The following is a 24,885-nucleotide window of genomic DNA, read 5'->3' on the forward strand; positions in this document are numbered from 1 at the left end:
GAAAAAAAAAATCCTTTTCACCTTTTACTTTAATTCCGTTTTAATCCGTTTCGGCTCATTTTGTTCACCCGGAGGTAGATTGATGGCTTAAAATGAGTGAATAATATGTGCCACAAGTGACCCAAACCTTCTAAGATTGTTGTTTGCCAGCCATCAACAGAACAGAAGACTAAAAAAACATTATTTACAGGCAATTGGGAAGATGAGCGAATTCATTTGACAGGCTACGGAGGTCTGTGTTGAATAGGGGGGCGTGGCCGGAGCGGAGTTCAGCACAGACGTGACATTTTCTCAGTAGTTTTGTTTTCTAATTAATGCTCGTTCATTGTTGCGATCGTTGTTGTGTTTATAAGAAAGAAATACAGCCTTGCAGGGCAAAATGCATGGGAATTTGGGCGATTTTGATGCACAAAATGATGTTTCCGTCTGAAAGTTGCAATTCTGTTTCAAACGGTACATTCTGCGAATTCCATCCGTTTTCTGTTATCGCGGACATTTTCTCCCCGCGTACCCCCTGAACCACTTCGCGTACCCCAGTTTGGGAACCGATGGTGTAGATATACTGGGTTTTCCAACCACAACAGTGCCATTCAGTGGCCATTCTAGGGATAGCACCCATAACGTCTCTTTTCTGTTATTCCTCGATATAGGAAAGTCTGCAACTTGAAACTTTGTATCCATAGTTTCTGCAACCATTTTTAAGCTTTAATATATTCCAGACCATTCATCACATAGGGACAGTTTTTTAATACAACATATGAAGCATACATAGGAAGGTCTGTGTATAATATCAAGTCTCCAGCTTTAACATTGAGCTTTCCACAGGCCTTCAAAGATGCTGCAACAAAGCCTAAAGTAAAATTTTCGCGCGAATTCAAGCACCCCGAATACTATGATATACCCAAGCCACACCCTTGGAAGTTTGAAGGAGCTAGCTTAAATCCTTTTCTAGTAATAGCAATTTGAAAATGGCTCTTCAGAAAACGCTGCTCAAAAAGCGTCTTAAGTATTGGCACCCCCTCCCCCCTAAAACATCCTATTGTGACAAAACTATTAGGAGTAGAGAGCTAATATTTTGGACCATACCTATTAAGAAGTGTATGAACAACCTTGCTTTTTTTCAGCCAAATCTGAGACGGTCGAGTGGGAGCCATTGTCCCGTTTGGCGTGGAATGACCCGTTTGTTGTGACACCAGTCTGAGAATGTACATCATTTATGTCTGTAGCAAGCCTGCGTAGAGGGAGCCCTGGCACTCTGTATGGTGTGCATAACTGCCTCACCTAGCTCCTGCAGGAGGGGCTGAGGAGTGGCCATGCCCACAGCTGTAGAGGTGCTGGATTGGGGTGCCAGATACAGGAGATCTTCCCTGACTGGAAGGGGCCATGGCTGCCCCTGAACCAGGCGGTGGAGAGCGGGGAACCACCATCTCCCCGGCCACTTGGGAGCTATCAGCAAGACCTTGTAATGGCCTGCGAGGATCTTGTGGAGGACGTAGGGGATCAGGGGAAGAAGAGGGAAAGCATACAGCCAGTCTTGGGACAGAGCATCCTGACCCAGAGGTGCCCATTGGTCCCTTATGGAAAACCACCTGTCGCAGTGAGTCGTCTCTGACGATGCAAACAGGTCAACTTGAGCTCTGCCGAACTGAGACCACAGCTGAGTTACCACACCCGGGTGCAGTCTCCACTCGAGGGTGGGCCAGTCCTGGACAGGAGGTCTGCCGCTCGGTTCTGCACTCCCGGAATGTACACTGCTCTCAGGGATGCCAAATGGGTGAGGGCCCACACCAGGAGTTTCCAGGCAACCTGGAGGCCGCGCAGAGACCTGGCGCCCCCTTGGTGATTTATGTGGTGCACAGTGGAGGAGTTATCCGATCTCACTAGGACATGTCTGCCCCTGATAAGGGGGAGAAGTTCCACTAGTGCAAGATGAACTGCCCTCAGCTCCAGCACATTTATATGCTCGCCCCTTCAGCGGGAATGCCATGTACCCCGAACTGTCCTGCCTTCCCAAACTGCTCCCCATCCAGTTAGGGAGGCGTCTGTGGTCACAACCGCCCTGCAGGATGGGATATTCCCCAGTGGGGCCCCCTGAGATAAGAGGGCCTGGTCTCTCCAGGGACGTAGTGCCTGAATGGCCGTGTGACCCTGAGGAGGCCTAGTGGGACCACTGCAGCTGCTGCTGACATTGTGCCCAGCAACCTCTGATATTGCACCAACTCCAGTCGTCTGCCAAGAGGATTCCTTAATACAATACCAAACTTACCGGTCTCAGATGAGGCGAGAAAGGCAAAGAGAAAGGGGCGTGTCCCCGGACGTGTTTTATACTGCGGGTCCAGCCCCCAGTCACTCACATGACCCTGTTGGCATTATGGTCTCGAGACAGGTAGTAAGGAGAGGCAGCATCCAAGGTGTAGACCGTGGTGACGGTCTGAGTGAGGTCGAAATAGATCTAACATTCCCCATGCACCAAGCCAGCCAACAGAACTAAGCATATCTCACCACAACATAACACATACAAATTCCCCAAATCAATAAAACTGGGCTACAGACAGCGCATGCTATACCGTGAGGGAGGGCCTTTACGGTACAGCATGCAACGCGTGTTGTGGCTGTCGCCAGCCAGTTGGACACTGCCACAATTGCTATCCTAATTAAAACTCATCAAAACTAAACAAATAAAATTCCCATACACCTGGCCAGGCAGCCTCTCTCTCTCCCCTTCTATATCATATTGCCAATGCTTATAGTGATACTGATAAAGTGGCCATATTGCCTACTGTTAATTGCTTCCCTAAATGTATCTCTTTATCTATTTAACAAATTGATGTCTCCCAACAAAATGTTCTCTCTTTATTGCGTGACCTTTGTTCGCAAATACTGATGAATGTGGAAACATCTACACATATTGTCAGCCGAACTCCACCCACTCACTTTGTTTCTTTCTTCCCCTCCTAGTCTACACTAGCTTCGCTGTGGGATGCTGCTGTAGTCGCTCCACACACACACACACACACACACACACACACACACCCTCCTAGTCTACACTATCTTCGCTGTGGGATGCTGCTGTAGTCCCTCCACCCGATCCACACACACACACACACACACACACACACACACACACACACACACACACACACACACACACACACACACACACACCCTCCTAGTCTACACTAGCTTCGCTGTGGGATGCTGCTGTAGTCCCTCCACCCGATCGACACACACACACACACACACACACACACACACACACACACACACACCCTCCTAGTCTACACTATCTTCGCTGTGGGATGCTGCTGTAGTCGCTCCACCCGATCCACACACACACACACACACACACACACACACACACACACACACACACACACACCCTCCTAGTCTACACTATCTTCGCTGTGGGATGCTGCTGTAGTCTCTCCACCCGATCTACACACACACACACACACACACACACACACACACACACACCCTCCTAGTCTACACTATCTTCGCTGTGGGATGTTGCTGTAGTCTCTCCACCCGATCTACACACACACACACACACACACACACACACACACACACACACACTCCTAGTCTACACTATCTTCGCTGTGGGATGCTGCTGTAGTCCCTCCACCCGATCCACACACACACACACACACACACACACACACACACACACACACACACACACACACACACACTCCTAGTCTACACTATCTTCGCTGTGGGATGTTGCTGTAGTCTCTCCACCCGATCTTCTTGTAAAAACCCTCTGCCCATCCCCACCATACTGTGATACACATATTCTACCCTATATTGCTACTTACCCTTGTAATAGTAATAGTATTACCCACTAAGCTGTTATACATGTATGTACCATATGATGTTTGTTATTCTACCCTGTATTGCTACTTACCCTTGTAATAGTAATAGTAATACCCACTAAGCTGTTATACAGGTATGTACCATATGATGTTTGTTATTCTACCCTATATTGCTACTTACCCTTGTAATAGTAATAGTAATACCCACTAAGCTGTTATACAGGTATATACCATATGACGTTTGCATGATGATGTTTGTATGTATCATGTACAATTACCTTTTGATGCTTCCCTCCCCTTCTGCCACACGACCCCCCCAGCCCCCTTTCTATCTCTACCCGGCCGGTCTCAAGCAGATGGGCCCCCCCCCCCCCAAGCGATTTTTTTTGCCCCTGTTGCCATTGTGCTTGCTCTAAGGGGGGTTCAGGCACTGGGCTCTGTAAAGCGCCTTGAGACAATTTTGTTGTTTTGGCGCTATATAAATACAATTTCATTTAGTTTCTACCAATGCCAGTTGCTGAATCTGGCAAAAAAAAATTCAGAACTCACCCAATTTGTTTTTTTATACCACCCCTTAATTTGCGTATGCTTATGTGAATGCTTAAACTCCTTAAGGTCCTGGTTCAGAAAAACACCCAATGTGTGTTATTCCACAGCTTCATGTGAGATCCCACATCTTCATGTGTTATTCCACAGCTTCATGTGAGATATGCGTGATTTTGACTGAAAATGAGTAAAAGTGAGTTTGTGGGAGGGGCTACATTTTGCTCATCACGTCTGAGGTCAAGGGGCGAATGCCAATTGTTTTTTGTGACATTGCAAACACGGGCCAAAACGCTATTAAAAGTGAGCTTGCAAAGTGAGCTTGCTTGAATTTTGCTCCACAGAACCAGGGTCATGTTTTTTCACACCTTCTTGTATGATAAACGTGAACTCTATTGAAAAACTAATGGCTCATTTTTGCCATTTTCCCAGGTGGTAGGGTGAAAGGCCAATTTCCAGACATTTTAACCGTAGGTGGAGAAAAACACAGAATTTGTATTTTAGTCCACACGTTCATGTGTGATATTGTAACTAAATCATCATCAAAAATGAATTTGGGTTTCCAGTTAATCAGAGACATTTAACTTGGCTCCACAAATCTGGACAGACTGTTTGTTCCAAATTTAAAGAAGTGATTTTTGTCTTAGTTTTAATTCTCGATACCTTGTCTTGAGACCATGATACCGAAGATATCCTCTTTCTGTTGGGTGAGATGGTAAAGTCTTATATCTTGATCCTTGTTTTCGGCTAACACTGTACCACACCCCAAAGTCCCCTCATCTCCCTCTCTAATCCTGTCATTTCTTGCTGACAAAGTAGTATAAAATGTATGACAAAAAACATGAATAATTGCATTATGTGATGAAATTCATTATACCATATAATGAAATATATGCCAGAGTGTCATGCTTTATTGAGGTACACAGTAAAGCATTAAGAGTACAACAGTAAGGCAAATCTGATGTTAGGAAAGTCAAAATGTCAAAAGTTAAGTGAAAAATAAAAAAGCATCCTCTATATAAGTTACTTTTCAAACATGCGGAATACCATGGTTCAAACACTTTAATGTGAAAATGGGGTTATTCTTTCCATGTCCGTCACCAGTGATTTCACAAAATATGTCCCCCCCCCAATAAAGCAAAAAACTAAAATATAGATAAAGCACTTTCACTAAAACAAAAAGTATCAATACTAAGACATGGACTAAAACAGTGTGCAAAAATGAATGAAAAACTATTCTAAAATGTGCTTGTTTTTGTTCAGCCTTTAGGCATGCACAAAATACTGTGCAGGAGGGTGACTGATCCGTAACCTTATCATTAATCGTTTGTTCACTTAAGCACCTTTTGAACATCAGTCAGTACTGTGGAGACACAGTCGCCAACTAACAGATCACTAACAATCAGAAGACTATCCACATTCTTGACCCAGACGGATGAGTTCCCATCTCATAATGAAGACTATTAATAATCATTTACTATGCATAGCACAAGACATTTGATTTTCACTCATATTTATCCTGTTAAAACCTTCTTTGATGCTATTATAAAAATATCAGCAGCTAACATCATGAATTAGTGTTAATGATGGAGAGAACACTCATAAATAAAACACCAAGAGTAAAAAGGTGTTCAGTCACAAAAACAATACAATCATACCCTCCAGTGCTCAAATAGTGAAACCATGTTTGATGGAGATGCAGAGCATATTGTTTAGATTGAAATCTCAGAAATGTATCGTACGGTAATTCCAGTGGACATTGACTGAATTAAACAACCTTTCATTTTATAATAAATTAAATAAAAGAATGACATTTTTAACGGTATCAGTGTTTTATATAAAAAGTTCAAAACATTTTTTCTTTTCTTATTACTACCTTCAGGAAATGTACCGAATCCATAGAAACATAGTGGCACTCACAAATGATTTGAGATAACCATCTTGCCTTTTAGTATGCATGTGATGAATATGTAGTTCACTTACTAATTCATTTGTTTGTCTTCCATAAAGCACCCTTATGTTTACAATCACTCTTTTTAATCAATACAAATGTTTGAAATATGTTTCATAGAAAGAAATAGCCAGTACATTGACAAGATTCAGATTTTTTTTTAAACAATTGCATAGAAGTTTAAAACCTGTCTTTGTTAATAAAACAATTTACTGTAAGAAACTACTGAAATCTACAAGTGTTGGAACCAAGATCACTCAGCAAAAATAGATTCATATTGATTTTCTTCCTTGTAAACATGTCCATTTTAATTGGTTTAGTCTAAAAAAAGCATGCACGGGAGGCCAATGTCAGTCAGTTGCCCACATCATCGGTCATCATATTGACCAGGGACTCCATTGCACGGCCCACATCATCTGCCATGTGAAACAGACTACCAACAAACACACCTGAGGGGAAAGAAAACAACGATGAAAAGTTTGTGATACACGTAACACATTTCATCATTGTCTGTATATTATGTGTGACAGACACTCTTATCAAACCATATCACACACAATCCCACCACAATCATTCATTCCATATCCCCACACAATGTCAAAAAATGAAAAGAAAAATAGCTGGAAATATTCATCAGTGTACACAATACAGTTACACAAAATACAATGTGACTTGAACTGTATGGTGAAACAGAAGAAGTGTTGAGAGGAGAGGAGAGGAAGGACAAGCAATGATTTCAATTAGTACAGCAAGGGGCAAGACATCAGAGATATGTGAAGAAAGATGACAGAGGTAAAGACTGGGTTAAAAGCACCACTGACCTCTCACTGGTTTACCCGTTGCCCTCCTTGGAAATGGAGAAAAAAAATGAAAAAAAAAAAATAAGACAAAAGCCAGGAAACAAAACAGGGGGAAAGACAGGGACAGGGAGAGAAATGGGGAGAGAGCAAGTGAATTAGTCAGTAGAGTAGGTGAAAAAAATTGTCAATAAAAGTTGCAAAAATATATTTTCTTGAGTTCACAGAATTCCAGCTAATTGATTGGTTGATTTAATTATCCATTTATGTCCTCTAATTCATAGTCTGGAATGTATACCAAAAATAAATATAAATATCCAATGACAAGTCAAACTGTACTGCTTTAGATGAGTCTGTTAGTTATCTTTGATGACAAATAAAGGACATTCTTCACTGTCAGATCAGCATGGAAAAGATATTTGAGAGAGACAATAACCCTGTGTACTGTGACTGAAGTGTTGCTATATCATGTCTGTGTACTGTGACTGAAGTGTTGCTATATCATGTCTGAGCTCGGGGCCAAATGTGGCACGCTTTTTTTAGGTTAGACATTGTAGCCACATTAATGCTGTATTCATTCCAGGTGCTATTTATTCCTAGTGTCTATGTGTACAATACTGTGAAAGAAGCTGTTCTATATACAGAATAGTTTTAGGTTTGTCAACTAGGGTAGCCTAACCTCTCCGTTGGTGAAACAAATCTGTCGGACTAAAACAGAATATATTTACATTCCCACTCAGCCGTGTGTCTCTGATTCATTCCCACATAAAACAGCTTATTACAGAGAGAGGACACATGTCCTCCGTGAGGACAGTCAGCTCTGTCAGCCAAGATGTACAGTAGAGTGATTCAAAGTGCATCAGTTCATGGTCCAGTCACAGTTATTGTCTCATGCCAGTTAACCAAGCTCTCCTAGCTATCTAACTCTCGCCACCCGAGTGTTTTTACGCTTTTCTATTATAATTTTGTAAATTACATTCAGGAGAGTGTAACATAATCTACATAACTAGCTATCATTGAAAGAGACATAGAAATCTCTGTAACAATACACTTGTGAAATATACTTAATGAAACATTTATCGTCATTATATACAGATTTAACTTCTACACAATATATTTTTACCATGACAGAAACGTTTTTTTAACGTCAAATTTTAATCTTCTCACTTTCCAGCAAGCTTACAGCAGTACATTAATGTTGCCAAGGGAAGGTTCACGCCCACTTAGCCTCTTCTCTCAATTCTTTTTTTAGAAAAATTAACCATTAATCATTGTGTGTTGTACCGCTCTGACTGGAATTTGAAAGAGAAAAAAATGCCCTGTGGATGTGTAGAGGATTCCAAGGAATGTACGGCTTCCTTGAAAACAAACAGAAAATTGCAAGTGGGCGGGCGAGGGAATCCAACCTGGTATCGTCTTCACACCAATCAGATCAGAAATACAGTTACGCCAAGATATGACAAACTATTAAACTGAATGCCATCCATTGAGTTGAGTCAGTGAACTGCCATTGTAAACATGCGTCAATAAAATACTAATATGGTGTTGCACATTTGTGTGGTCACCATCCCTTATGAACTCTTGGAATAAATGAGAGGGAGGAATATGGACATCTATGCTAAAAGCAGAGAAACGGATAAGTTGCAACTCAAGATGCTGCTTAAGCTAACTCACTGTTGAAGAGGACAACATGGCGAATTAGCCTATTTGTCCAGGTCAGTTAACAAACACAAGAAAACAAAGTTCTTCGGTTGATAATTTATTCAATCTGTTTGCTGCTAAGTATCACAATTGAAGGCCAATCTTCTAGGCGAAGCTACAACTCAACTGATTTCATTGCTCTGCTAGCCTGAGGAACACACCTAGCTTAGTAAGAAAGCGTAGAGGTAGAAGAAGAGTCAAGGTAACTGTGATGTACTTGTCACATGAAATTGACTAGATTCATACAGTCATGACAACACCGCTGCAAATCATGAGCATAGCTACAAGGCGACCATAGCAACCAGGCAAAAAACAAACCGTGAGCCTGCATAGCCTGAAACTAATTTGAATCTCACTAAATCTGCTCATCAATAACAGAGTCTTGGGCTTGGGTGACCACAACCACTTGCTGATGATGAATGGATCCACAACATTATACAATCCTGAAAGTCATTTTAGTTATACACAGGAAAATATGTGTGTTGGTTGTCCTTGTGCTATTGGTTGGGGATTTCCCACGGCGGCCAAACCTCTCACTGCCACATGCAAGGACTCATACCCAACAACCTAGCCTAAGTATTATACACAACAAGCTGCACCATTGGGGGGAGCTAAAGGCGCAAGCAGCATCCCCGACAATAAAAAGGCCTGAACGCCCACGGGGACCCAAGTGGTGATTTCCCGATCCCACTCTCCATCTCTCTCTCCAACTCATTTCCTGTCCACCTTCACTATCCTGTCTGATTAAAAGCCCCAAAGAAAGACAAATGAAACAAGCTGCACCACAACCATAATACAATACTTAACAACAAAAACAAAGCCTTCGTGAGCATTTTACTGGGGTTGTCAAGTGTAAGTTCCTTTGCCAGTGTTCCGTTGAATTAGGCCCACAACACCTCCAGAAGGCTCAACAGTGGTGTCTGGTGTCCCAGACCCACCCCCCTCCATACTCACAATGGGTTAGGACACATGTCAACATCAGAGACAACAACAGACACACCTCAAGATACACCTTTCAAAGATTCTACATGCATATCTACATTAAATGCCGAATTGAAGACACCGGCTCCTATTACTACCTGACGACAATGTGGTACAGTGCCCTCCAGAATTATTGGCACCCTTAGTGAATATGAGCAAAACAGGCTATGAAAAAATGTCTTTGCTGTTTATCATCTTGGTCATTAACTCAAAATTCACAAAAATCTTACCTTTTCATTGAAGTAAAATTATTGAAAAAAAAAAAGTATATATTTTTCTCCAAACATGTGTGCCACAATTATTGGCACCCCTAGAAAATCTTATAATTACAATCTAACTGAAGTATATTTCCAGTCATGTTTTACATTTTTCAGTTCACCTGTTTGATTAGGAACTCTTAACTTCCTGTTTCACTGGGTTATAAATATGAGGTAACACAGGCCAAATTCCCTTTGTCATCACTATGGGAAAGACCCAAGAACACAGTGAAGATTTGAAAAGTTGTTGAGCTGCACAAATCAGGAAATGGACATAAGAAAATCTTTAAACAGTTGAAAATACCCATTTCCACTATCATGGCAATAGTTGAGAAGTTTAACGCAACAGGAGATGTTAAGAATCCGCCTGGAAGAGGACGTGTGTACATTGACCCCACGCACCGTGAGGAGGATCGTTCGACTGGCAAAAGAATCCCAGAGGATCACAGCTGGAGAATTGCAGAGGTTAGTTGAGTCTTGGGGTCAGAAAGTCTCCAAAGCTACCATCAGACGCCACCTACATCACCACATGTTGTTTGGGAGGGTTGCCAGAAAAAAAGCCTCTGCTGTCAATCAACAACAAACTAAAGCGCAGTTTGCCAAATGTTTGAGCCTTTTGGCAACAAAGTGGATGGGTTTGGCGGGTGGGTTTGGCTTTCAGGAAAGATAGATTGCCATACAGAAAAGCACCTCATACCCACTGTGAAGTATTGTGGCAGATCTTTGATGTTGTGTTTTTCTTCCATAGGCCCTGGACATTTTGTTAGGATACATGGCATCATGGACTCCATCAAATACCAGCAGATATTAAATAAAAACCTAACAGCCCCTGCCAGGAAGCTTAAAATGGGCCGTGGTTGGACCTTCCAGCAAGACGATGATCCGAAGCACACCTCAAAATCTACACAAAAATGGTTCACCGACCGCAGAACAAAGGTTTTGCCATGGCCATTACAGTCCCCCGACCTAAACCCCATAGAAAATCTGTGGGATGAGCTGAAGAGGAGAATCTACAAACGTCGACCTCGGAATCTGAAGGATCTGGAGAGATACTGTATGTAGGAATGGTCTCAGATCCCGTGCCATGTGTTCACCAACCTCATCACACATTATACGCTCATTGGCCCCTAGGTGATTTGAGTTTGAGACCCCTGCTTTAAAGGTCTTTTTCTTATCAGGCTTCTAAATTCCAAGGACAATGAAACATAGTTATATCGAGCTACAAATTGATGAACTACTACAATCTGAAAAGGAACCTGATGAGTACATTTAAATATATCTGACTATTTCATTAGGAGATTTGTGCTTTGTACAGGCTAATGTTTTTAGGGCAACATATTTGCTTGTGGTATTAGCTAGTGGTGTTATGCTGGGTTATCTCAGCTCTGCATATTGGACCTGGATCTATATTGGAGGATGATTTTAGTGATGGGTGTCTTAGTATAGCTTTTATAGTGAACTATAAAATGATGTTTTACCCTATACATAGGCTACCTGGTTCCACAGTTTATCAACTCAAATAGTTAACCTAAACAAACTTTTATCTCTGCAATGTTGACATATTCGTTCCATATTGCATTATTCCAGGAACTGCATACGCACCCCAAACTATGACATTACTACAAACGGACGCAAAAAAAAAATCAAAACTCGTGGGCTTGTGAGGTATCGCTGACTTCTGAAATGTACTGAAGATACAATTGTACAAAATCCCATGGGATTGAATGACACCCCAGTGACAACCCCACCACTAGCTAATACCACAAGCAAATATATCTAAGTGTAGCCGACATTGACTTCTCAAACAAATAACTCGTTACAATTCATTGTCGGGTTAACTTAAATCAGGAGATCTGTATTACCGCCACTATGCCAAAAGACATAATAGAAACACATTCTTACACAAATAAAATAAATATATTGCCAGTGTTCGTTAGATACCCAATATGTGGAATTTGAAATAAAATAACTAGTTTGCACAAATATATCATTTGGGCTGTCTAGGTTTACAATACGATTCAAACTCTATCTTGCCGTCACTTCTCCACCAGAACTCCCCTTAGTTGGTTCACCTCCTATAACCCCGGGAGCCATATGTGTCGGCCTAGGTGATCACTATAGTTTTCGTCCCATCACTATTACAACACATTCAGTCGGATATGTACACATTTCATATAGCCTGATTGTATCATATCAAGACCGTGCCTGAGAGCAATAACTGTCGATTTTTTCTCAGCACCTATGATGTGTCAAGACACTCATTTTATGTGAACACCTCAAACATAATTATGAGGACATTCTGTAGATGCATGTTAAGTTTTATCCAATTTTGGCAATAGGGGGTGAATAGATACACTGTGGCAACTTTGACTTTTTCTCAGTTTTTTAACTAGTCTACTAGTTCATAATTCTGCTGTGTGGTGTGCTGTGTGGTGTGTGGTCTGCTGTGTGGTGTGTGGTGTGCTGTGTGGTGTGCTGTGTGGTGTGTGGTGTGCTGTGTGGTGTGCTGTGTGGTGTGGTGTGCTGTGTGGTGTGGTGTGGTGTGGTGTGTGGTGTGTGGTGTGCTGTGTGGTGTGCTGTGTGGTGTGGTGTGTGGTGTGTGGTGTGCTGTGTGGTGTGCTGTGCTGTGTGGTGTGCTGTGTGGTGTGCTGTGTGGTGTGCTGTGTGGTGTGCTGTGTGGTGTGCTGTGTGGTGTGCTGTGTGGTGTGGTGTGTGGTGCATCTTCCGTGTGCTGTGTGGTGTGTGGTGTGGTGTGTGGTGTGGTGTGTGGTGTGGTGTGTGGTGTGTGGTGTGCTGTGTGGTGTGCTGTGTGGTGTGCTGTGCTGTGTGGTGTGTGGTGTGTGGTGTGGTGTGCTGTGTGTGGTGTGTGGTGTGCTGTGTGGTGTGCTGTGTGGTGTGGTGTGGTGTGGTGTGGTGTGTGGTGTGGTGTGTGGTGTGCTGTGTGGTGTGCTGTGTGGTGTGCTGTGTGGTGTGCTGTGTGGTGTGTGGTGTGGTGTGCTGTGTGTGTGTGTGGTGTGGTGTGGTGTGCTGTGTGGTGTGCTGTGTGGTGTGCTGTGTGGTGTGTGGTGTGGTGTGCTGTGTGGTGTGTGGTGTGGTGTGTGGTGCATCTTCCGTGTGCGGTGTGGTGTGTGGTGTGGTGTGTGGTGTGGTGTGTGGTGTGCTGTGTGGTGTGCTGTGTGGTGCATCTTCCGTGTGCTGCTTTGACCCAATTGATTGCTAGTGTGCCAGTGTTATTGTTTGGATTTAACTTGCTGACTGATTGATTTCATTTCATTTCATTTAGTCATTTAGCAGACGCTTTTATCCAAAGCGACTTACAATGTATACACATTTTACATTTACACTGATGGCACACTGCACATCAGGAGCAATTAGGGATTCAGTGTCTTGCTCAAGGACGCTTCGACAGGGAATCGAACTAGCAACCTTCTGATTACTAAACGACTTCTCTACCCCCTGTACCACTGTCGCCCCATTGATTGAATGAATACATAAATAAATAAATAAATAAATAAATAAAGAGCATACATTAACTAATGTGGTAAAGGCCCTTGCTGGTGCCACCCAAGAATATGACCTGTGTCACAGATCTACTGACTAGGTTGAAGTTTGGATGAAAATTATGGTTATTTTAAATCATGAAGGGGTTTATGTGGTAAGGAAAGCCCTGATATTTCATAGCAGACCTGTTGTTGAACCTTACAATGAAATCAGAGTGTGGTCTTTTTACCTACCTACCACACAATCCTGGTTACTTAGAAATCTTAAGAGAACAAATTATCTCTACAGTCTGTTCTTGATGATTCACCACTCCAACATTATTGAACAACTAAAATATTTGAAACATTAAAACATGAACAGCATACATAGGGTCTAGCCATAGTATGCAGAGATTTATGAATGGCCATGTTTGTATGTGCACTCACCCTGGCTGTGAGGAAAAGTGCTGCCCAGCTGCTCCATCGCCTCCCCCAGCCCCGAACTTGCATCTTGTGATGGACTTGACAAATCATCATCACCTAGACAAGACAAGAACATCTTAAAAAGTTTAATTTATAGAGTTTTGCTTAATTTTTTCCATTTGTATGCTTGAAAATAAACACGTTGAAATACAATTTGAATATTAAACTTAAAAGGGAAACTTTTGGATTTTTCAACCTGGGCCCTATTTTTTTTTTTTGGTCCAAATTTTTACTAGGGACAAAAATGATTGAAATTGTTTGAGTTAGGTCATTAAAAACTGACAAATACAAAACGAGTATACAATGGGGTGATATGAAACAAGCATGGACATCACAGGAAAAAACGCTTGTTTTAGCCACTGCCAGCTCATTAATGTTATTATAAGGATCTGACAACATGGAAAGGTTCCCAACAGAGATAGACCTGTGTCTGTTTACCCCAATAACTGATCACTACAGAGATAGACCTATGTCTGTTTACCCCAATAACTGATCCCTACAGAGACATACCTATGTCTGTTTACCCCAATAACTGATCCCTACAGAGACATACCTATGTCTGTTTACCTCAATAACTGATCCCTACAGAGACATACCTATGTCTGTTTACCCCAATAACTGATCCCTACAGAGATAGACCTGTGTCTGTTTACCCCAATAACTGATCACTACAGAGATAGACCTGTGTCTGTTTACCCCAATAACTGATCACTACAGAGATAGACCTGTGTCTGTTTACCCCAATAACTGATCACTACAGAGATAGACCTATGTCTGTTTACCCCAATAATGCTCTACTCACACATAGTATCAGTAGTCTGGCACTGTGTATATGATGAAACATGTTCAATGATGCTCTACTCACCCATAGTATCAGTAGTCTGGCACTGTATATGATGAAACATGTTCAATAATGCTCTACTCACACATAGTATCAGTAGTATGCACTGTATATGATGAAACGTGTTCAATGATGCTCTACTCTACTCACCCATAGTATCAGTAGTCTGGCACTGTGTGTTTGATGAAACATGTTCAATGATGCTCTACTCTACTCACCCATAGTATCAGTAGTCTGGCTGGCTGCTACTCGCAGGAGGGGGAGACTGCAGTCGGAGCGCTGCGAGGATGTGGAGGGGGAGGAGAGAGCAGTGCCGTTCGCCTTGGACTCCGTCTGTGGCTAGGACAAAGGCCAGCATAAGAATGAGACATCAAGCCCACCTGCAGAGCTCTTTTGGTAGTCACAGCATTTAAACAATATCGACTGCAGCAATTACAATTAGGGCAGGCAACATAGTTTAATGATTTAAGACACACAGACAAGCTGATCAGTCGAGCACAACACAACTACCTCTGAGCAGCAGTCATATTTATATATATACATATATCTATATCACATCTGCACTAATCACCTTTATTGCTGCTCATGTTCTTACTGCTCATACCACTTATATCTTATGTCATACTGTATATACCATATTTATCTATATTTATATTACCATTTGCACATACTCTGCACTCTTCTACTTTGCACTTCTGGTTAGATGCTAACTGCATTTCGTTGCCTCAGTACTTGTACTCTGTGCAATGACAATAAAGTTGAATATAATTTCACCATGATCACCATCCAGACAAATGTAGCCTTTTTGACTCAACTGTGCTGAAGAGTAAGAGTATTCATTGCTTGGCAACACTTAACGCTTTAGTTGGAACTACTTTTTGGAGCGGAAAAGAATAAGCAAAATCAAAATGAACTAGAAAAACAAAAATCTGATGTCTTTAAACTCAATTAGTTTGTAATAGAATTGTTGTATAAAAGCAACTTGACACTCGTGAGGGGGTTGAAAAGGATATCCCCATGGCAGTGATTTTGGCCAAAGGCCGAGTGCAGCAGGGGGTTAGCAAAAATATTACTGACCTTGTATATCTGCCCCTGATCCAAACACCTCAACTTAGATCTGTCTGTCTATAATGCATTTTCAATCCCAGTCTGCCAGACTTGCCCAGTGTTGGATATGGCTTTTTCTTTTAAACTCTACCAATAAGGCTAGCATTCCAGAGCTTTTTCACTGCTGACAATGAGACTGGTGTTTTGTGGGTACTACGGGTACAGTTGAAGACCTGTAATGCATCTGTTTTTCCAACTACAGATTCTGACATTTTTTATCCACCTGCACAGTTTCTATCCACCATTAATCCACCTCCTGCTTCTCTTTGTATCCTGGTTAGAGCCGGTTTGCACTGTTCTGTGAAGGATGTGATGCACACCATTGTAAGATGTCTCCAATATCTTGCCAAATGATTGCATGAAATAGCCTTCATTTTTAGAACATTAATATACTGGTGTGTTCCTGAAGAAATAAATGTTATGAAAGAAATGTCTTTTTTTAGAGCGTAATGAAATCAAGCGTTGATGCACCAGAGACTCAAGTAGCCCACATTAAGCAGCTTCATTGTGTAGGTACACTGGAATTCGTCCATTGTGGTTGACTTTAATCATTAACTTACGTATGTTTCATCCGGAACCTACGTCAGACTTTACCTATCGTAAAACGGCAACCTGATTCGACTTCGACCACGCCCCTTTAGCTTGAACAAAAGCAACGTCTTCCCAGATGTGACTCTTTTTGTCGGCGCCCACCTGGCCAGGACCTCTTCAGCTCTCCCTCCCGGCCTCGACCGAGGAGCAAGCCTCTTTGACCTCCTCTCACCTCAGGCATCGCCTGCACACGGTGAAGAACTACTCTCTTTGTTCTCACTTCTTACGGCCGACATATGCCTAAGATCTCAGTCACCGAACTGATAAGTGAGACGCAGTAAGTTTAGCGAAAGCAGCTAACAATAGACCTGCTAGCTAACTCTACCCAACGGGAACAGAAGGCAACTGCAACGTTCTGAGCGATCAAATCCTCCGACCTAAACTGCAGTAAAACAGAGACATCACAGCAAGGACAACTTTCTCCATTTACGGACGACATCATCTCTTCTCTGCCTCATCCACGTCGGGCCAGCACGACCATTTTCATAAAGGACTGGTAACTCTGACATTAACTGGGCATTTAGCTATCCTAGCTATTCACAACCTGGCTAAGCATAAGACTGTTTACATGCCATTGTTCATGTGTTTCATATGTTTTGTTAATGAACGTAACTGTTTATATATTTTCATTGTTAGTTGGTAGTTGGTTTCGCCACACCATCTGGGTTATCGTTAGGATTGCTTCTCAGACACATCGGGTCTTGCATGCATCACTAACCATTTCCCTCTTTTCTAACATGGCATCTTAATCGCGCACGATTACATATACATTGGCCTTCACGTAGCCACACACGCGAAGAGAATACTCGTACTTCGCGCTGCATATAGGCTCGTCCTTGTTCACATCACATGCATGTTCGCGTACGTGCACACACATGCACGCGGAACTACGGTGATCAGACAAAGGAACACACACACACACACACATTCTTTCTGGCGCGCTCCTAACAGCGCAACCCCGAGCTCACAAGCTCACACACACACTCCCTCTCGATTACACATACACCCATTCCTTCAATTCATTGGTTAGTTACATTTAGCTAGATTACATATTGTGTGTCATTTTCTTATCATTGTGTAAATAAATACTTTGATTTATATACGCTGGTTTATTTAATGTTGCACAAGAATGGACGTTACCAACCTCTTCTATTCAGAATTCTAATGACCTTCAACCATATTATTAGTAAGGTAACTTTGGTTGTAGTTATTAATTTAATTATTAATCAGAGTTCCAAATTGATAGTATAATATATTTTATGAGACTGATATATTTAACGAGACTGATTTGTGGATTATCATTATTTTGACCACGTGGAGGACACTACACTTTGTGTGGCGCCCCCTAGGTGCTCAACTTAATTGATCTGCCTTTGTGTTGAATGGTTGATGCCTGTCCAATCGGGTGAGATTACCAACATATTGTTGCTGTTGCAAGGACAGCACCAGTGTGTCTTGGTGGCCCTCGCAAAGACGGTATCACGATTTACACACAATTGCACCCACATTCACCCGGCTCCTGCTCACAGGGTAAGTTACCTACATAGTCTGGTACTCCATGTGAGGCTGGTACCAATTTCACCTACAATTGCTTCTTTAAACAGTACAACTTTTCAGCTGCACAAACATAAAATTGCAAAAACATTTTCTAATGGTGAATAAGCCTTTTAAAATAACACTTTTGTCTTTGTTTTGGTCTAAAACTAGTGAGCTATAAAACCTTGCTAAGACCAACAACAGCCACACACAGCTGGCACAGAATAAAAGGCTTGCTAGCATGCACTGTCCTTCTGTCAAATCTTTTCTTACATTTTCGTGTAACCTGTCCTGGACCACAGACTACATAGTGCACAGTCTGGATGGCTAGTGGGTTTGTTTATCTGTCCATCATATGATCATAGAACATGTATTTGAAGATGAACTTGGTTCAACCTAGTTGACCATGAAGACATACCTCAAGAAGTAGCAAATTGTGCCAAGTGTTGCTTTCACATGATAATGTTCACAATGAGCCATTGAAACACTGGAGTGATGGGGGCAGAAAATAGGCAGGAAATAGGCCTTCTACACCTTCATAGACAGTCCATTGAAAATCAGCCAATTATAATATTGTCATTTACAACATTACCCAATAAACTATATTTCTGAAAAATGTCAGGTTATTTGAATTGAAAAAAAAAAAAAAAAACATTATCAGTGAAGCTTTTGAACGGTAGCTATTGAGCGTGTGTTTCACCTGCTCCAGTAGTTGTCGGAGGCGATGCAGTTGAGATTCCAGCTGTTTGTTGTGATCCTCTAGAATCTGCATGCGTGCCTCAAGACGACCCTTGTGCTGACGCAGGAGTTTGGCCTCAGCAATCAGCTCAGCGTCGCGGGGGCTCTGTGGGGACACTGGCATCATCTCGGGGGGTGACGGCAGTGGTGCAAGACCTTGACGGTCATGGGCTTTTTTAAGACGATCATATTCGGATTGTAGTTTCCTGCAAAGAAAAAAAGAAAAAAGAAAAACATTCTATGTATAGTATCTGCATGTTATTAGATTTCAAAGGATGAATATTGTAGAACAGGGGTTTTCAACTGGTTTTGTCCCAGGAACCACCATTCTGACCAGAAAGTAATCCGCGGCCCACTGATGTGCCAGTGATTCATAAAAAAACACTTTTACAGTCCCCTACCCTTCTTTTTCATGTTTGTTTGTAACCGCCGCCACGCCCCCTCCCCCTGCACACGTATTCTGCCTATAATACTTGTCAGTGTAATTTCTTTGCTGAATATGGGTCTACATCAGTATTTTGGGCAATGCGACTTGGCTATTCAGACATAAATATGTCGACGGGCCCAGGGATCTTATATTTCTTGTTTTATATTTTATGTTTCTGATTCTCTCCTCTCCCTTCTGCCACCAACAGCCTGCAGGCTCCAGGCTCTGTATGACGCCCCGAGACAATATTATTGCTTTGGTGCTATATAAAAAAATTGAAATTGAAAATGTATTTGGTTGTTGGTGGAATACATCCATAGTCAGTAGAAAGATATAACAAACTAGTTAATGACTGGCAAGCATGTAAACACTTAACAATGACAGTGAATTACTGTCTAAGCACTACATTAGATATTTCTTTCAGGTTTGATCAGAACATTTTGACGAGACAAATGAAATATACTGAGTTTGAAACACTTCCTGCACAAAATACACCGTGCCTTGTATACATTTCCTGGTAACGGTTTCAACCAAGGTGTGAAATCTTGGTTGAATAGTCAATTTTCATTGAATTTGCACGTCTCCTTGTCTTTGCTAGCTAGCAGACAGTGTATCTGCTCTGAACATGCCGGAAGCATGTCAGAGCAGTCCGACCTTCCATGTCTTAGCATTTGTAGGACTTTTGAAAGATTGATTTAAGACATTTTAATACCAATTAAGGCCTTTCAGATGAATTCATCCAATGCTTTTTTTTAAGGATCTGTGGGAACCCTGCTCACTTCCCCCCCTCCACATACCCTCACCTTTTTATCACTCTACTGGGCTGTCCTCAAGCTTTTTCTAAATCAATATGAATGCATTTCTGTATAAAGCCTCACCCTGTTTTAACCTGAACAGTAGTTCAAAAAGGTGTATGGTATACCTGCCCATTAAGACACAGCCATTGACATTGACTTTTCTGTGTATACCTGTTTTCTTGCTCCAAATCATTCAAGACTTTCTCCAACTCTCCCTTCTCCTCCGTCTCCATGGAAATGAGTATTTGGGCGGGGCTGCGGGGCTGGGAAGGTGACGAGCCTGTGTTCAGGCTTTGGCAGTAGTGCTGAATCAACAGGTGCTCATCATCCCTGTCAGGTGGAAACAGTCTTAAAGAATGACAACAAAAACAAAAACAAAAACAATACCAATAATCGAGATCGGATCAATGAAAACCGATGAAAACTACGGAATGTGGCTCACATGCTCTCATTGGGTGATATGTTGTCGGTCAAATACGTGCCGTTTCTGTTTTCCATTTCTGCTAATCTGTAAAAAGGCACAAAAAAAGAATAATCAAGTCCAGTCAAGTTACAAGTTACTATAACTATCTTTAGGAATCTCATACTGTAAATGAGATTTACGTTCCACAACCTACGCCATGTTCTTACTGTGGATTTCTAGTACAGTTCCTAAACTTTAGGAAATATTAAAATATTGCGTGAAATGTGCGTGAAAATTGTATGCAGGAATCAAAGACATCATCTTTTTAAAACCTGTTTTTATTACAAACTTTTAGAATATAGACTTTGAAATGTGGGACATGGCAGTGGTCAGATTCGTTGTGGAGGTGTCAAAGCTGATATATAATTACTTAATGGAAGTGTAATGCTGGAGTTACTATCTATTCTGACATACTTCATGCCTTGCCAAATTAGCAAGGTCATTTCCATTTTCGCTCAAATGTATCAAAAGGTGGTTTGAGCCAGACCAAAGGCGTTGGCTGTATTTTTGGACATTCCCTAGACCAGAGGTTCTCAAAGTGGGGTCCGCGACGCATTGCCTGGGGGTCCGTGAAAAAGTCTGGCTTCCAAAGTTTTTTTTATTATTTATTGCAATACAGTATACAAAAACATACAGACAAGCGCTCATCACATCAGCAGATATCTGGCTTCCAAAGGTTGCCATCGTTCAGTAAGTGTGTTGACAACAAGACCGGGTAAATAAACAAACCAACGACTTCCACGCCCACAGATGGCATGGGATAGTAGGCTTCTTGAAGGTCGTCTTCGAAACGTTCGTTGCTCCACCGACTGTTCTGGTGGTCGCAGTACTATAAATCGCGCTTCAGAAGCTAACTTTTGGTTACGTGAATGAAAGGCAGGTTGTATCAGAGTATCAGTATCAGTGATAAAAATGGATAAATATTTGTATACTCTGTGTTGAATACAGCTGTGGCTGCAGTTTATTCTGTGAAGTCGAGGGCATTGCAGTCGCGTCTGTTTGGGCAACTTTGTCTGGAAATGGATGCAGGCCACGACACGCTGCTTTATCACCCTGAAGTGAGGTGGCTCTCCCGTGGAGAGGTGCTTCAGCGGGTGTTCGAGCTACGCAGAGAGGCGTCAGAGTTTCTGAGAACGGAAAAGCCCGCCATCGCAAACCCTACAATCTGCTTTGATTAAAAAATGTATTCCAACAATATGTTTTTATGTAAGGTAAACATTATTTAGCTTCTCAGCACATTTTACAAAAAGATCATTTAAAAATCCATCCTACACTGTCAAGTAATGCCAAATGTAATACAATGACTATCTAAAACTCTTGTGATATTAGTACTATATGATTTTAGAGTAAAATAGTCCAAAAGCATATAACATTACAAATAGCTATAAGCCTACATGGTTTAATTTGGGATGCGATTATGAAGGGGTCCTTGGAAAATGTTCTGCCCTTTTAGGGGTCCCTGACCCCATAAAGTTTGAGAACCCCTGCCCTAGACCTCCGCCTCATCAGGATCTTGTTAATGTACTGATCCTAGCAGTATTTGTTAGAAACACTATTACTAGTGTTTTTAAGCTTTGACAATGCACTACCACTTGCCCATACATGATCAGAACCATGGAGCCATTAGGGTTAAAAGATTCTACATATAATTCATAAGTTTCAACTTCTAAATAAAGAATAAACAGAATGTGAATAAAGAATAAACACAATAATCATCACAGCACATAGAGGTGCACCTTTTGGTGGCTCAAACATGAGCTATGATTCTCTGATATCAAACAATGTTTCATTAAACACTTGGCCAGGGTGGTGAATAGTCCGTCACCATTGAGACATGCCTTGCGTTTTTATGTCTAACCCCAAAGTGACTGTCGTTGTCGAGTAACATAGCTAGCTGGGATAATGTTTTTCTGAATAACAAACCGTTCATGGTCCGTTTGCAATGATGCTGTGTGAGCCCCAACACAAGCAAGAAGAAGCACATTGGTAACAGACATATAGTGGAGGATCATCTTTTCAGAACAGTTTTGATTTAATCGGATTAGTTTAATTATTCCTTTCAATTCATTATGAATGACATTTTTTCTATGGTACTTTCGTGGAATGAACAGCCTCTCATACAGTCTCCCAATGGCAAAACCTAGCATAAGAGATTCTGCTGATTGGAGCCCGAACATTAATGAAAATAGATAGATAGATAGATGGATACTTTATTAATCCCGAAGGAAATTTACTACCTAGTCAGTTTTGAGATACTTGCATAAATGTCGTCTTTAAAGCCTAATATATCAACTAATTTTGTCAAATAATAACAAATATTTACATGAACTATAAAACAAATCAGCAACTTTCAGAGTAGCCACACACAATATATCCCAGTGACCACATTTGGTTGTAAACCAATCTGTGTCATCCTATTTTATTGAATATTCATAATAAATTATGAATAAATTCTGTCTTTATCCAATAAAATGGCACACTCCTAAGAGAGTATGTTCCATATATACAAGTTGAAGTAGTTGTCAGGACGCAACTGAAGGAAGACGATGATTGCCTTAAACCAATTTGCATGATGTATTGTGGGAAGTGGAGGAGCTTTTAAGATACCACCATTGACATTTTCACAACAGAAATAATCGATATGTTCATTCAAGATGTAGAAAAAATGAATTTGTAAGCGATGGTGAGAAATGTATTAGTTGGTCTATGATTCGTGCTAACTGTTGTTCAGGCTGTTCCTGCATTTGAAGTGCACATGCTGTAGTACACGTAGTACCGACAGTAATCACTTGTAATTCATCTAATCCAATAAACTAAATACTTTCTCACAGCTAATTTATGATTCTCTCTATGAACCAGATTTGACTCTATTTAGGAAACCCATTGCTGTGGACCTTCGAATGGGAACTAAACAGAGACTGTAAAGGAAACATGTAAATGCACGCAGAATTTTAGTTAGTTTCCAACATAATATAATCAAATGAACAGCATTTTGTAACTTTGTATGTGGAGAATCTGATGCATTAAATGTCTCAATTTTCATTTTTGGGGCATTATTCCAAGTTTTTCTGTGGTGGTTCACATTTAGTATCTGTTTTATAAACTCTGTGGGCCTCATTTACTAACATTTGCGAGCGCAGCGTAATCAGCGCCTTTGCCAAACAGCATATAGCGCACAGTGTGTTTCCGCATTTCCGCGTCGTATTTATCAAACAAGAACCTCGTAATCGCATAATCAGCGCCTAACCCCGCCCATTAGTGTCAACAGCGCGCCGCTTAAATAGGGAAGAAAGGGCGTGTTCCTACCACCATGGATGGTGAGTTAGAATTAGAATTAGAACTTTTGGTTCACGAGGTTACAGCAAACTTAGCTTTTGGGAGTGCTCCATGAATTATTTGATATTTAAATAAATGAACCAATTTTTATTCATAAAATATTGATTGAATAAATGTACATATAGGTTGAGTCAACTGATGCTCTCAAAATGTAATGCTATACAGCAATTTGCAAGGGGTTTAACCGAGATAATAGCATGAGTTATAGAGAGCATTGTCCTGATATTGTTTTTACGTTACTTCAGATCTGGAATGCTGTCGCGATTGCTGAAAAACTAATTTTTAATAGTGAATGCAGAAATAAAGCCATTGTGTGGAACCCCTGGTCTGACTGTATATCACCCAACACCTGCACAACTGAGGGTCGTTACACTGGTGACCACCAGTCCACACTACGTTGTCAGGGGTAACGGAGGTTTTCAGATACGCTGATGTTGCCATGGCACTGGGGGTAGCTTGCGTTCGAGAGGCTATAATGTCAAAATAAACATGAAAGGTGAAATGAATATGCTGCTCTGTCTCTACAATTTACTTAGTTTAGTTAGTGTACTTCAGGTACAAGTTTTTTCCTGAATAGAGAGGCGTGACTCCTACGCAGAAGGTGAGCACTGTACTCGGTGTGCTTGAACGATGGGTGGAAAAGGCAAAGAATACGGTGAGCGGCGATTCTGGGTAAGACCTTTAAAAGTTGAAATGAATTGTGTCAAATTTCTCGCACGCACAGTTTTCATTTAGCAACTGAAATGTCATGCTAAAACACCTCTTGTTTCGTTACTAATACGTAATTAGGCGCACTTTACGCATCTCTTTGCGACGAACACCCACTTTCCCTTATACCCTCCCAGCAGCGGGCGATCTGCGTTTTGACTCAATTGCGGCGCTTGTAAATACGGTTCCGTGTCTTTACCTGTAATTTGCGCAGAAATGACGGCTAAAGTGGGCGCATTTCTGTTGGTAAATGAGGCCGTGTGTGTGTCATATTTCGGGTAATAACTCACCTGCTGGCATAATGCTCAATCCGTGAATGGGTGTCATCGTG

General features: G+C 41.5%; 1 protein-coding gene across 1 annotated transcript in view; it reads right to left on the reverse strand.

Annotated features, from left to right (window-relative positions):
• Nucleotides 1-5,250: 5,250 nt before the first annotated feature.
• Nucleotides 5,251-24,885, reverse strand: part of dmd (dystrophin) — a 176,651-nt gene continuing 157,016 nt past the window's right edge. The window contains exons 72-78 of the mRNA XM_031582290.2: nucleotides 24,845-24,885; nucleotides 20,490-20,555; nucleotides 20,219-20,377; nucleotides 18,786-19,029; nucleotides 15,070-15,190; nucleotides 13,975-14,067; nucleotides 5,251-6,761 (exon numbers count right to left, since the gene is read on the reverse strand). The exon at nucleotides 24,845-24,885 is cut by the window's right edge and continues 25 nt beyond it. Coding sequence (XP_031438150.1) covers nucleotides 6,667-6,761; nucleotides 13,975-14,067; nucleotides 15,070-15,190; nucleotides 18,786-19,029; nucleotides 20,219-20,377; nucleotides 20,490-20,555; nucleotides 24,845-24,885 — 819 coding nt within the window. The 3' untranslated portion in view covers nucleotides 5,251-6,666. The remainder of the gene's footprint in view (nucleotides 6,762-13,974; nucleotides 14,068-15,069; nucleotides 15,191-18,785; nucleotides 19,030-20,218; nucleotides 20,378-20,489; nucleotides 20,556-24,844) is intronic.

The sequence above is a fragment of the Clupea harengus genome, chromosome 16 (assembly GCF_900700415.2).
Source record: "Clupea harengus chromosome 16, Ch_v2.0.2, whole genome shotgun sequence".
Taxonomy (NCBI): Eukaryota; Metazoa; Chordata; class Actinopteri; order Clupeiformes; family Clupeidae; genus Clupea; species Clupea harengus.